The 14,756-nt window shown below is 40.4% G+C and overlaps 1 protein-coding gene across 1 annotated transcript in view; it reads left to right on the top strand.

Moving 5' to 3' along the window:
- SLCO5A1 (solute carrier organic anion transporter family member 5A1) overlaps positions 1 to 14,756 on the top strand; it is a 78,018-nt gene that overhangs the window by 43,520 nt on the left and 19,742 nt on the right. Inside the window, exons 4-5 of the mRNA XM_082287936.1 lie at positions 6,480 to 6,644; positions 10,799 to 10,997. Of these exons, the coding sequence (XP_082144062.1) occupies positions 6,480 to 6,644; positions 10,799 to 10,997 (364 nt within the window). The remainder of the gene's footprint in view (positions 1 to 6,479; positions 6,645 to 10,798; positions 10,998 to 14,756) is intronic.

Here is a 14,756-nt window from a genome sequence, read left to right as displayed (position 1 = left end):
AAACAGCAATAACTATGGCAGTACCAGCAAACAATCACAAACCCAGTCCCAGCCTTCTCGGCTGTCGGGCCCTTTCCCCTCGGGTGCAGTTCCGCTCGCAGCCGGCAGGGGCGCTGGCGGCTCCCGGTGAGCAGGGCAGGTGCGATGGTTCCCCCGCGGCTGCAGGGGGCGCTCCGGAGCGAGCTCGGGGAGCACGCGGCAATGGCGCCCTGGGATCCCGGGAAGGGATGGGACAAAGGCTTCACAAACCGCTGGGCAGCCGATCCCAGTGTCCGGCTGGACTCTCAGGAACAGCAGGCTGGAACAGCAGGGACGAGCACAAATCCCGGGTGGCAGATGAGATGTATCCAAACGGGGAATCCCCCGGAGGTCTGGGCAGGCAGACCGAGCAGAGCTACAGCGTAGCGAAGGCTCGAAGCAGCGGCGGGGGCAGGGCAGCCACAGCCCGGCCTCCAGCGGGGCAGGGAAGGCGGGCTTGGGATCCCGGGGCTTCTCCAGCAGAAGGAAAAGCAGCCAAAGAAAGCAGCCTCCCTCTCCGTCCAAACGCCAGGGACCGACTGACCGCACACCCAGGTGAAACAAAAGAGTAGCCAGGTGCACCCCACCTGCAGTGGCTAGGTCTTTGTTTTTCTGAAGTACCCAGCAATTTGTCCCCCTAGCAACACGTATGGGGAAAATTCCTTTAACAGAAAAAAAAAAAAAAAAAAAACCAAACCAGGAGAGCTCCTAAAACCCCAACAGTGGTTCTCTGTTTTGATGCATAATTTCACCTTCCAGGCCACTTTGTCCCTGCAGGCACAGCAGATACAGAAAAAACAAGTATTTGCTTGGGAGAATGTTTCCTAGGACTTTTTTTTCCAGAAAGAAAAACTTATGTATGTCTCATTTTGGCAAGTGTTTCTTTGGTATGTATCTATCTAAAAGTATACTATACATTCTATAAAGTTCTATATTAATATATTAATGGCGCTACCAAATTAGCGCTTTTACTATACAAAACTTTTAAGTTTCTCTAGGGAAGAAACTTGACCACGTGGAACAGTGAAAAGAAACATGCCAGAAAGATAGCAAGCGAGTTGAGATAAGCAGAAAAAAGTATTTTGCTATAAGCTGATGATAGCTTTCCCATTTGGTGTCATTTACTCTAGCTAGGAAGGCCTGCAGCAGGAATGCACTGTCATTTAATTATTTTTCAGGTTTAAGTGGGCTTTATGGAATAAGATCATGCCTCAAGCTTCTCAGCTGAGGTAATTTTGTTTATAATGGGAAGGAAAAAAGGATCATATGTGTCTAAGTCATTTAGCATTGCTTCTTCTGAGATGCAGTGAACATTTTATACTTCCCATTGAATTTCAGAGCTTCATCTTTTTATAGCACTATGGGCAGAAACTCCACTTAGGCAGTAGCCAGGAGACTGATGATTTAGTAGGTCATATCTTCTGTTCTGTACTAATAAATGTCAATGATGTCATAGTCTGCCATGACAGAGGTCAGTGCCATCAAATCTCTGAAATCCATGCAGCTTTGGTAAGGAAGGTAACCGTTTTGTTCTTCCAGTATGATGTCATCTTACCTGGGAAGCCTGGCAAAATGATTTTTGTGTTGTTGTAACTTGTCCTAATTTCCTAATTAATTGCCTAGGCTAATGAAAAGGTATCGAAAAGTCATAATGAGAGTCTTTTTTTCTGCACTGACTGCCAGTATAGGCTGAAGAAATAAACCAAAACTGGCTCCATCTGCAAGTAGCCTCAAACTTCAGTGACCAGAGCTTTATTTTGGCCCATGGTAGAGCTGAGATCGGATAAAAATACAGATACAACTTTGCTTTTTCACATGTTTCAAGTTGCTAGGGCTTGGAATTCAGTCTTTTCTTACTTACGTTTCAAGTAGAAAATGCGGTTTGAAGAATGCTTCTGAGTCAGGTATCAAACGTATTAAATAAAACAGTAAGTAGGTCACAGGAGGAAGAAAATTGAATGTAGTTTATTGGGAAAAATAGAGGTAGTGTGGATTACATGAGCTAGAGGAGCTTTATAATGAAGAAACTATGGTTCAATCCCATACGTGTAGATACTACATGAATCTGAGCAGACAAAACTACTGTTCTCATTTATTATAGCCTTCGGGTTTTGTACCATGGAAACTGTATGTGCAGTCCCTTTCATTTACTACTATAAATTAAACTTAATGTGCAATTGAATTAAGGAGCAGTGTAAAGAAAGCAAATGTATATATTTCTTAAAATAGGCTGATCTAATCTGAATTAAATAATTAATTAATTACATATATTTTGTAGCCTTTGGGGTTTTTTTGTTTTGTCCCTATGTACAGCCCTTTCCTAAATGTAGAATATTCCCATTTGCCTTTTCACATCTACCAGCTGTCGTATACCTTTCTCAGTGAGTTCCTGTGAAGGACAGAGACAGGATAATAATGATTGTCAGAGTATCAGCAGACATAAAAGAAACTCCTGAGGGGCTCATGGTTGCAGGATAAGCCCACTGAGGTGCTTTTCCAAGGATCTGGATTGGAGTTTCTGTGCTACCTGAAGACTGGTTGACAGAGATCAGAAGGGGAAGGGGAAGCAGTGGACTGTGTGTGGGGGGCGCTTGGTGGGCACTGTAAATGTCAGAGGGTTCAGCAGCCCACGGGCTGGAGATCCTGCAGTGCCACTGACCTTGAGCAAGGTGCTCCCCTCTTGTCCTTTCTTAGGCCGTCCTGAAGAGCTCAAAATAGAAAAGATTGGCATAGCTCCATGCAGTGATGGGCAGTGCTAACTGGAGCCTCGAGGACCTGCTCTAAATCAAATTTAAATAACTAATATTCATATCAAACTGGTTCTGAACCCCTCCACTCTTGATGGGATATTAGGGGTTATTCAACGATGCAGCCACCACCCAGGTGCTTAAGGCATGTCCTGAGAGTTGAATGAGGTTGTTTAAATGGTGTGTGAGTAGATAATGAAGTGGCAAAATACTATTCTAGAGATTAGTGATTAGCTCCATGCAGGATATATTTGAAGTAGTTGTGTGTCACTTTGCTAGTTTCCATTCTGATAAACAAACCAGAAATTCTGGCTCACATCTCAGCTCTGCTTTGTACTGCACAACAGTGGAATCCGCTCCTGAGAACCTCGGTGTGGAACCAGCCTTCTCCAAAGCTGCAGGCTTGGGTAGTGCTGTCCAGACTGGGAGCACTAGCAGAAGGAGGTCTTGTAGCTAATATCTGCCTCACCCTTACAAGGGACTTTTCTGATGGGCTGCAAAAGGACAGGGCTGTAGACTGGGATGATTTATTCCCCTGATGGTATTCATTGCATTGCCTTGGGCTGGGTGTGCAGAAACAGGGATAAAATAAACTATATTCAGTGTTGAAAAATGGAGGTGAAGTCAGAATTATTTGCATTTTTATTGAAATTCTGTTTGCAGTGCTTTAAAAGTTGTGCTTAGAGAAATATTTATGAATACTTGTATTACCTGCAGATTTTTCATGTGCTTTTCCCTTACCATATATCAAGCAGTGGTCCAGCACATGAGTGAAAGAAAAATGAATACTGACCAGAGAAAAAATACTGTCAAAGATCATGAAAGGAAGAAAATTGCCAGTAGACTAGCAAACCAGTCCAGCAAGGCAAGTTTCAGTTTACTCTTAGTTATATGTTAGGTTATTGGGAAAAAAAACCCAAAACCCGAGGATGTTTAAGATTTGAATTACTGCACAGAAATAGAAACATGTTTGCAGCCATGCTAAAAAATTGTTTTAGTTCTAGGAGTGTGATCAATAGAGGTTTATTAGTTTAGATGACAGAATGAGGGAAATTGCAAGTTCCTGTAGGTTTGTTTCTGATGCATGTGTGCAAAAACATGCAATGTCTTTTGAAGATGTCTTTCCTAAAAATCAAACCTGACAGGTTTAATAATGGCCTTGAAATGAAAGCCTAGGCCTATGGCTAGCCACACAAAAGGAGTTTGACATAGAAATGTTTTAAAAGCGTGATTGATTATGTAGTATAAAGGATCCCTAAAGTTTTTAGCATTCTTGCTTTTTACTACAATTACCGTGGTTGAAAGATAATGAGTTATTTAATAGTACCTTTTTATTATACGTTTTTAAATTCAGAAGTGTAGTGTAGATGCTGTCACACAGGATTTGACAGTAATCATGGGAGGAAATCAGGGAAAGCCTAACTCTGAATGTGTGTTTTTATTTCCAAGATCTTACTATATAGCAACTTTCCCTTGTATGCCAGACAATTGCTGTTTATAAACCATGAAGAGTTTCAACTCTCAAGTGCTCCAGGTGGCGTGTATTAGTGTGGCATGCAGAAATAAACTCACTATTTCATGCCAAAATTCACAGTAATCAACAAAGCTGTTCTCTGTAGAACCCTCTACACGGGTGTAAGGGAACTTATGCTTTTTCCAAGACACTACATTTTATCTACTTATCAGTAGAAATCCCATTTCAAAATACTAATTAGTTTTGAAACGAGTAATGACCTTTAGCCCGAGTGCTCAGATGAGATGTAAGTACGAGTCAGCAGAAGTACAGCTCTAGATATAAACACCAGAGCAAAATGTTCATTAGCTCTGCAGTTCTTTGCCAAATTAATTCTTTAAATTCTTTTTAGGACTGAAAATTCTAAAACAGACGTTTCCCTGAAGCTCAGTTTTACCAGGAGGGGCTAAACTTTACCAGGTATTATGATGTCTGGACCAGACTCTTTAAAATAATGGATTTAGCAAAGATCTTGAGTTCAGCTCTTGGCCAAGAACTACCAGTTCATTTCTACAAAGAGCACTCAGTTCATCATCCTAATAAAATTATCTTTCTCTCTGTGATAATACCTTATTTTCTCTCATATTTTCAACTCAGGTGAGCAGCTGCCTCTAAGTAACTCAGTTTCCAGCAGGACCAATCCTCCTTTCTGCTTCCTGAGTCCTTTCTCACAGCAGCATCAGCATGGTCATAACTGCTTGCTCCTGTTGCTTCTATTGTGAACAGCGCCCTTTTTTTTTTTTTTTTTTTAAAGCTGTAGGTGGTAAAAAACATTAAAATTCAAATATATGAGTGCTTCTTAATATGGTTTATTCATTAGTTATTTCCACCAAATTTTGTATTTAACATTTAATATGTTTCTTCATAGAGGTAGCAGAAGAGCATTTGACTACATTAAAATTATAAACCCAGTACTCATCATGAATTCAGTGTAAATTTTGACAGCTGGCATAAGCTAAGACTGGATGCAGTCAGACAACTTAAGTGCTAATTTGCAGCTTGATGAGTTTTGACATGACAAGTGAAATTCTGTTTGCTTTTATACAGATAACCTACTGGAGTCAATGGAGAAAGTGATACAGATTTTTGTCTTGACAACTTTCAACATCAATACAATTCTCACTCAGTTGTTCTTGTTCAACATGTATTTCTAATGGGTGCTCTTGTCATTGAATTCAACTGGCTTTGATTCAAGCACTATTCCATTTCTGTACTGAGTGAAAAGCAAATGAAAAAATCTGAACTATAGAAGATTAGATATAACACTTAAAAAAAAATTGATCTTGGGTAAAAAAAAGCCCCAAGGAAAAGAAGATGTGTTTAAAATCACAGCATCTAATCTGAAAAAAATTAAGTGCTGAATAGGTTGATGATAATTTGACATCACTTCAGGACTAAATTAGTAGTATGTAAGTGTTTAATTTAACTACAGTGCTGAATTTCATGGGGGTTTGGTATTTGATTTGAGAATAACTGCAACATCTATGAATATTTTTTCAGTTTAAGTTAATGACATATTCTCATTTTTAATTGATTGCTTTATCCCTTCTGAGAATATTGAGTGGTATGTAATGTATGTTGAGATTCCTTGATATCATTGATGTAATTTTTCATTATGCTTTGTCTGCATCATTGTAAATGCTTTTAAATCATGTAGAAAAATGTTTAACTAAAAATATTTTGGTTCCCCTTTCAAATTAGAGTATTATTACCCCAGCTTTCCAAGCATGGTCCTTGAAGCAGAGAGTAACAGGGGGAGTATATGATCTTTTTTCCTCTTCTGGAGTGCAAAACTCAGTACTGTCAGTTCAGTGGTGTGATATGTGTTACCTCACAGAAAATCTCAAAATAAGATATCAGAATAGCTCCAAAATCAGTACATCTTTCTGCTGTTTTTCTTCCTATTATGGTGTTCCTATGTAAGCCCTGTTTCTTCTGATAGTTTTTTAATACATACCTCAGTTGTGTTTGTGCCAAGTGGGAACGTGGCACTGAGCGAGGCGGTGAGATGGGGTCAGAGCAGAGAGCAGGGGCTGCAATCCCAAGTATGCACTCTCCCTTCTGCCTAGCAAACATACCAGCTGCTAGCAAGCCATTATTGCCAGTCTGTCTCAAAGAAAATCAATTGGTTTTGTTTCAGTTTGCTTTTGTTTCTCGCTCATTCTTTATAACATTCGTTTGTCATTTTTGTCATTTTATAGAGCTTCCAAGAGCAGCTGTCAGGATCTTAAGCAACATGACATTCCTTTTTGTGAGTTTGTCATACACAGCTGAGAGTGCCATTGTCACAGCTTTTATTACCTTCATTCCCAAGTTCATCGAGTCACAGTTCGGCATCCCAGCTTCCAATGCCAGCATCTACACTGGTAAGGCATTGCCACATAGTGTTACCTTGCAATGGTTGGCTTTGGCTAATGGAATGAGTCAATGTAGGAGTGAACCAAAAATGTGTTTGTTCGAACAGGTGATTGGATCCAGCTTTCTGCATTTGGTTAGATATTCAGACTATTTTTTGATGTTTGTTACACATATTTTGTAAAATGTGAACCCATTTATATTGTTAAAGGGCTGGATTTTTTTTTGCATAAGCCTAGCCAGACGTTTTCTCATTTGTTGATGGTCTCCAAGGGGGAAAAAAACCAACAAAAACAATCTAGAAAAAACACAGACATTACTGCAATTTGTGTGCTTTAAAAGATCTCTTAAAACTGTTATTTTCTGTGAATTTTAATTCCTCTTTGATCTTTAAAATATCTTTATCTTTTTTTCCCTCAGTGACAAGTTGTTTATCTGTCCCATCCTTCAGTTATCTCTCTCCTCCAGGGTCCTGGTTTTTCCTTATTTACTTAGTAACATTGAGACAGCAATCTAGTCTAGGCACAACTCCCCAAATTCTCTCCTACCTGTCATTTCAGGAGACCCCTATTCAGTAGGTGTGGTTCTTCCGCTGCTGTGCCAGTGTACAGCTGTACAATTTGATATAGTGCAAGGAAAGAAGGGTTTACAAGCAGCAAATGTTACTGGGCCTGGGGGTATTCCAGTCAAAGGCAGCCGTTATGCACAAAATTATAAACAATATCCATCCCAGCAACTTCCCTACCCACAGCCTACTTCCCCCTTTTACCCTATACCCAATATGAACCCCTTCCTAAGTTTGCCCTATCCCCAGTTTATTCCTAATCCGTTTTTCACCCCATGGCTTCCCTATACAATTCCATTTCCCTACAATTCCTCTCCAATGCCGAGGGGGGGGGATGAAAAGAGGGAGGGAAGAAATTAAACCCTCTCCTGCCTCAGTTTCCCCACAGAGCATGCCCGGAGAGTTCTGTCTCCCTTCTGTCAGCCCTAAGATGTTCCACAGAATCTGTTTGGACATTTAAAGACTCAGGAGGGTGGCTTGTTTTGTCTTGAAACTGTTCTTGTTATGTTTATCCAATTGTTTTCATTCTCCTTTTATTAAAATAAAATGGGTGAGATGTTGGGGTCCCTTCCCCTGCCATGGAGCCCTGGGAGAGGGGCCCTGGGGAGGAGACACGGGGTCTCCCTGCCCCTGGTCAGCCTCATTCCCCATTGGTTGGTTTGTGTTTCCCGGTGTGGCCAAGGACCCTCGGGTCTCGTGACTGGGGGAGTTCCTGAGCTGAGCCCCGGCCATGCGGCTGGAGAAAGAAACATCTCTGAAACATCTACCACGAATCTGTCCATATATACTTCATTTCCACGGGACTCCTGGTTTGAAACATACTTGTTGCAGTAATCCCCGCTGCGACATACAGCCACATCCAACTTTTAATAGCACTACAGACCACAAAATTTTAAGCTTTACACTGCTCTGTGACTGGGAGAGATGGGAACTTTGCTACTAAAAGAGGCCAGAATATTGTGCAAAATTGGGGCCTGTGTCGTGCAGATGAGTTTCCTCCTCCTCTAGCTGCACCAAAGACATTTGTCTTTATAAACATCTTTTTAAATTCTCCATAGTGCTTTTCATATAGAAGGGCTGCTAATTGCTAGGCAGGTTAGTTCTTTGCTCCCTCATACTTCCAGGTACTGTGCCCAAGGAGTGATGGACTGGAGTGAGTTGTGGGGACACAGGTGAAGTATGGGGTGAAGCTGCACAGGCACATCTGTCAAAAAAAAAGACAAAAAGTGGCAGAAGGAAGAAGGAAGGCACACAAGCCTCACATGGGAAGAATTTGTCGCTTGCAGTAGCTGGAAGAAATGCAAGGAATTTCTGGAGTGTGGAGGGGAAAAGTCAGAGAAGCACCATGTGGTGCTTTCTATTTGAGAGTTTCTGGGATGAGATTTTCTTTAGGGCATGAAATCCCTGTGTTCTGCATATAAGGAGGAAACACTGACTCACGAGACCGTGATGCTCTCTGAAGCTTAGGGTAGCCACACACACAGGAGTTCTGCTGTAATGAGTGTTGATGGGATGGCTACACCATAGCTTGCTTCATTCTCAGGATAAACCAGAAACATTCCTGTCAGAAAAAGCACTCAACAGCCAGTACATTAAAAGAGCTAAAACTGGAAAACTGGTGTGAGCTTGCCCAGAGTGTGAAGATCTTAACATCTGTTGTTTCCCCTGTTATAAATTACTTGATAAAGACTATATAATGAACCAGAAGAAGATGAAATGTATCAGGCTGGATGTGCAACATAGACAAGTGGGCACTGCTTCTACAATCCTAACTCTTAAACTTAGCATTGAAGTCAACAGTTGTGAATTTTATAAATATTTTTTGTGGGAAGGATGGGAAAGGGAAACTTGGAAATTCTGTGTTAGATTGCTACTGGCTAATACAGTAAAACACATGACAAGTTCACAGATTTTCTGATTAGTAAAAGGAGAATTTACATGTTACTTACATTGTACATCTATGCTTAATACATACATTGCTAGCTGAGTACATATACTTCCTGAATCTCTTCAGATAAAGATTTTACTGGTAATTTTTTGTCTCCTAAGCAACAATTTTTTAATTAAGTCTCAATCTCTTTCTGTTTTAAAAAGGCGCTGGCATTAATCATCATCAAAAAACACTGTGTGCCAAACTTCATGTCTTGAACTTGTGCAGCTTCTACATTTAGTTTCTGCTCTTGGGAGAAAGACTGGTTTTGATTCTGTGAAGACTTATTGTTCAGAATCTTCGCCATGTAATGACATTTTATTCTGTAATGTCATTGGTGGTTAATTAACTTGCCACCTATTTTTCCCTCTTATTCTTGCTTCCACAATCTCAACATTTTGATAAATATAATGTCCCTTTCACCTTCAGACATATTAGCAGAGAATGAGTATGCTTTTCAGTAATGTTAAAGGTATTTGCAAGTGATAGTCTTACTGGCTTCTTTAAAAGACCAGCATCTTTAACAATTTAGATTATTAAGTTTAGCTTCTCAGTAGATGCAGCTGCCAAAAGTAGTTCAAATTCCATGTTATTGTGGAATGCGGTTTTATTGGCAAAGCCCTTATTTAAAGACCTTCTCACATGCCAGTGAGAAGCAAAAAAAAAAGGGAAGAAAAGTGCAAGACATTTGCTGACTTGCCACCACCTCAGGACCTGACAAGTGTTGATGTGTTGCTGAACTTTATAACTGCAGCAGCAGAGCCACAGAAGTTTAATAGGCACGTCTTTTGTGTCTTAAACGTACCCTAATTCTATTATCTTAATTTCTTTAATTGTGTTTGATCAGTTTGCACTCCACATAACTGTGCTGAGATGGAGTGCTGAGGTAGGAATCGTGGAATCACAGAATCATTAAGGTTGGAAAGGATCTCCAAGGCCATCAAGTCCAACCTTGGACCAAACACCACCATGTCAATAAACCATAGCAGCAAGTGCCACTTCTGGCCGTTTCTTGAGCACCTCTGGGGATGGTGACTCCAACACCTCCCTGGGCAGCCTGTTCCAATGCTTAACCACCCTTTCAGTGAAGAAGTTCTTTCTGATGTCCAGCCTGAACCTCCCCTGGCCCAGCTTGAGGCCATTTCCTCTTGTCCTGATGCTAGTTGCCTATGAAAGTGCTATTCAGCTTAAGTAAAGTATGTGGAAGGCAGAAATTGCAGCCAGACTCGTGTGCACTCCCAGCTGGGCAGGGTTCTGGGGTCCTGCCTGGGGTTAGTGCTTGCATTTCACTGGAATTAATCATGAGAGTGGGAAGAGGAACATTTGTGTCCAAACCTGGATTTTTTCAAATTTTCACTAGTTAAACTGGACCTATATGTAGCCCTTCTCCCCATTCTAAAATAAATACAAAACAATGTTTCTGCTTGTAAGTACAATAGTTCTCTTATAGTGCTTTGGCTGCTGCTGATATGATAAGGAGGCTTTTATAAATTCTTTGACAACACTCCAGAGGTTTGAAAAGCCTGACTCAGTTTGCTAGCAGAGAATCAGACAATGGAGACCTTAGTGCAGCATTTGCAGTCATCTAATTACAGAATGAAACCAATATTTATGTTTTATACAATTTCTGTAGGTCCTGTTTTAATGCTGTTTGAATTTCTTCCTGGTAGGTGTGATTATTGTCCCAAGTGCTGGTGTTGGTATTGTCCTAGGTGGCTACATTATAAAAAAGCTGAAACTCGGTGCAAGAGAGTCTGCAAAGTTGGCTATGATCTGCAGTGGTGTCTCTCTGCTGTGCTTTTCAACACTCTTCATTGTTGGATGTGAAAGCATTAATCTAGGGGGAATAAATATACCCTACACAACTGGGTAAGTATCTTGGATGATTATCTCTGGCAAAACCAGCTTTTTCCAGTAAGCCTGATCTAGAAATGTAAAAAAATGCTGATAGCTGGTGTACTAAGGAAGCCACATATTCATATGAGAATTTAGTGAGTATTGTGATATAAACATGTGCTGTGAGTGTGTGGCCCTTGTTTTTTACATCTGGTTTATTATGTAGTTTATGTAGTAACTCACCTTTTTGAGGGGTGAGAAAATGCATTAGAATGGCCTTCAGTGATGCAGAAAAATAAGAATAGTGTCCTCTGTAGATTACTTAGAATTTACTTAGTGTTTCAAAATGTTTTCTGCTCATAAAAATTGTGAGAAAACTAAGTGGATTATGAAGATTATTTCTGAATGGGTTTATTAATTACCACCTTAATAGTGTCTTAGGTTTACAGTCCCTATTTGAGAGGAATCACTTGGGCATGTGCTGTCAACCTTAGTGTTGTGCACTGCTTCTGAACTCCGTAATAGTTGTGTAAATGTCCTCCAGCGCTTGCTGGATCATCATCAAGACAGCAACTGGACCATATTCCCTAAAGTTACATAGAGAGTGGAGAGAACTGCAATGAGGTAGAAGGTGTGGATATAGGAAGGACTTGGGAGTGAGGAATTTAGGCTTGGCATTAAGAAATGCATGGAAGGGCATAAAAAAAAAGAAAAAGGAGGGAAAGCAGTGTGGTAAAACTTGAGACATTTTCACTGGAAAGGGATTCCATAGAAGCCTGATCATGAGCTTTTATTTTCTTTCTTACTTTGTACATGAGATTTTCCTCAAAACTGCCTTGTTCATGTAGGTTAAACACAGGAACAGAGTAAGTGTTTGGAGAGTGTGAACCTGTCTGAAGGAATGTTATTTCCCTTTGCTTTTACATCAGAGCCATGTCTGCCTTTTAATTATGACCGGGTGCTGGGTATCAGATCTATATGTATATTTGCTTTTAGGGCTCAGCTCTGGACTCTTAATATTTTGAAGAGACTAAAGAGTGTGGAGCAGGAAAAGAGATGATGAAATGGAGGAAAAATACAGTGGGGCAGAGGGATAGCAAGTGAAAAACAAAGAGGTAAAATGGGAAGCAAGGAAGGAAGAAAATAGGCACTATTTACACAGAGAATGTTTTGCATTGCTTGTTGCTGGGTGTTACTACACTGGTGTCAAACCTTAATGCTAGCACAAAGAAAACCAGCAGCTCAAAGTCAAGAGCTGATGAAAAGCTGTTGCTCCTTTGTATTCCTAAGACCTAGAGTTAAAGCTTGCTACTGAGCGGCTGTCAGTAGAAGGAAGTAGCATGGTGATATAGCCTCATCTGAGTTTAGTGGGCTGAAGGAGAGAAGAGGGATGGGAAGGGGGTGGAATGCTTTGATTGTCCACCTGCTGTTAATGTTTATGACAGCCTGTAGGTGTAGATGAAGAAATGAGAGTTAATAGGAATGAAAACATAAATTTCAGATAGGAATTAGTCGATCTGTGTGGCAAGTCAGAATATCCCTGCCTGACTGATGAGAAGCCTGTACCTTTCTGTTTGGGGAAAAGTCCCATTTGGTTTAAATCTATTTCTAAGCTGAAGACAAGGCATACTATTGCCGTGGAACATATAGCCTTCCTGTTGGAATTGTAAGAGTATCTAATATTTTTTTAGTAAGTAATAGTGTTTGCAGTAAATACATAGCATGAATTGAAATAGGCATCAATTCACAGCTGTTGTGCAAGTCTGCAATAGCATTACTTCCTTACCACGTTCATCTTACTGTTCTTACTGAGAAAAGAGATGAGAAATAGTAATGGCGAAATTCTCACAAATTTTGATGTAAATAAGTTCTATGAAATCAGTATAAAAATCATACTGGCTGTAATGTCATCAGAAATTGAGCATTATCAGCATGTTATAAAGCATGGTTCAGCCGGATTTTTGTAATGCAGAAATTTATTTATTATCAAAATGATAATAAAAAGGCAGCACTACACATAAATTAATCTTGAATATCTGATGTGATAAACATTCTCTTAATCCTCATTTGATATCTTCAAATCACTTACTTAGTAGGCAATTCTTTAACTCAGCCATCAAAGAATGTTGTTGGTCATGGAATAAAAAAGCATGCTTTCATTTCGAGGTTTAATAAAACACATACTTCATTTTCTGCTTTGAATGTAGTGCAGCATATGGACATCAAGGGCAGTTCAATGGGCAGGATTGGATAGGGAAAGCAGTATAGCTGCCTGGTTTGGGATAAATGTATTGCATGATGCTCTAATTGCCATTAACATGGCAGTGCCAGGCCTGATACCTGAACTACCTGCACTGGCAGCAACCCAGAGATCTCAGCTGCAGTGGGCAGTGTAGACATACCCTGCAGGATAATTTCTGGACAAATATATTCATTTCTACATTTACATGTAGATCTATGTGTACAATCTATATACATTTAAACGTACAGTTTTTAGTTTGGTGAACTGAGCTGTAAACCACTACAAAGGAGAGGGATGACCTGGGTTTCAGTTAATATAGAAGTATGTGGATAGTAATACTCAGAAAAGTAGGCAATGACATTTTATAATTCAGTATATTTCATAACTCAGTATTTTTCTAACTGTTCTGGCTCTGAGGAAGTGGATGGGACCTGGAGGCATGCACAGATTAGAATATATTAGAGAGGATTTTCTGCTCTTTTATGTTGGACACAAGCAGTTTTCCTGGTGTTGGCATGTCATCAGCATTTCTGTTATCAGGAAGATCAAGGGCACCTTTGTGTTATACACTCAGCATTTTAGAACCTATTGTTCCATGCCCCTGCCTTGTTCTGAAGGCATGTTTGGTATTTGAATTGCAGTGTAAGGAGCCTTATGTCAGACCACAATATGGCATCCCTTCTCTTGCACTGTAACAGCACCCAGGTGGGAAGCCCTGAACCAGTGAATTGTCTTCTTGTCCATATGGCTTTTAAATGTTTCTAAGGAGGGAAGCTCCACAGCCTCCCTGGGCAACCTGTGTCACCTCTCAGTCACCTTCACAGTGAAAACTGTTTCCTGGTGTTTATAGGGAACCTCCTGTGTTTCAGTTTGCGCCCATTGCCTCTGTTCCTGGACACCACTGAAAAGAGCCTGGCTCCATCCTCTTTGCATCATCCCTTCAGGTGTTTATAGGCATTGATGAAATCCCCCTGAGCCTTTTCCAGGCTGAACAGTCTCAGCTCTCTCAGCTTTTCCTCAGAAGAGAGATGCTCCAGTCCTTTCATCATCTTAGTGGACTTGCACTGGTCTCTCTCTGGTATGTCCATGTCTCTCTTTTACTGGGGAGCCCAGAACTGAACCCAGCACTGCAGGTGTGGCCTCACCAGTACTGAACAAAAGGGAAATAGCAGACATCAGCTGCTTTGTTTTTTTTCAGACCTGTCTCTTGCATGTATTGTGGTATAAGGCAGCTAAACAGCCTCCGTGGTGAGCTTACTCATAGTGACAGATTCCTGGATTAGTTCAGTTCCATCTCTCACATTTCTGATATGTAATGAATTAAAGCAGACTCTTTTTGATTGCTTTGTGTTGTTTTGGTGCAATTAAAGTTTAGTTAAAGCATGCAATTGACTTACTGATGTATTTTACATTAAAAATATTTATATTCTTCCTCTTGTACCACCAGTTCAAGTATCTATTATTCTTGTATCTATTTCAGTCCAATCAGCCAGTGGGATCCCGTAACTTGAAAGCAGTGACTAATTGGGTCAGAACAATAGCAACAAAGA

The sequence above is a fragment of the Coloeus monedula genome (assembly GCF_965178545.1).
Source record: "Coloeus monedula genome assembly, chromosome: 1".
NCBI lineage: Eukaryota > Metazoa > Chordata > Aves > Passeriformes > Corvidae > Coloeus > Coloeus monedula.
This window is presented reverse-complemented; position numbering and strand designations above follow the sequence as displayed.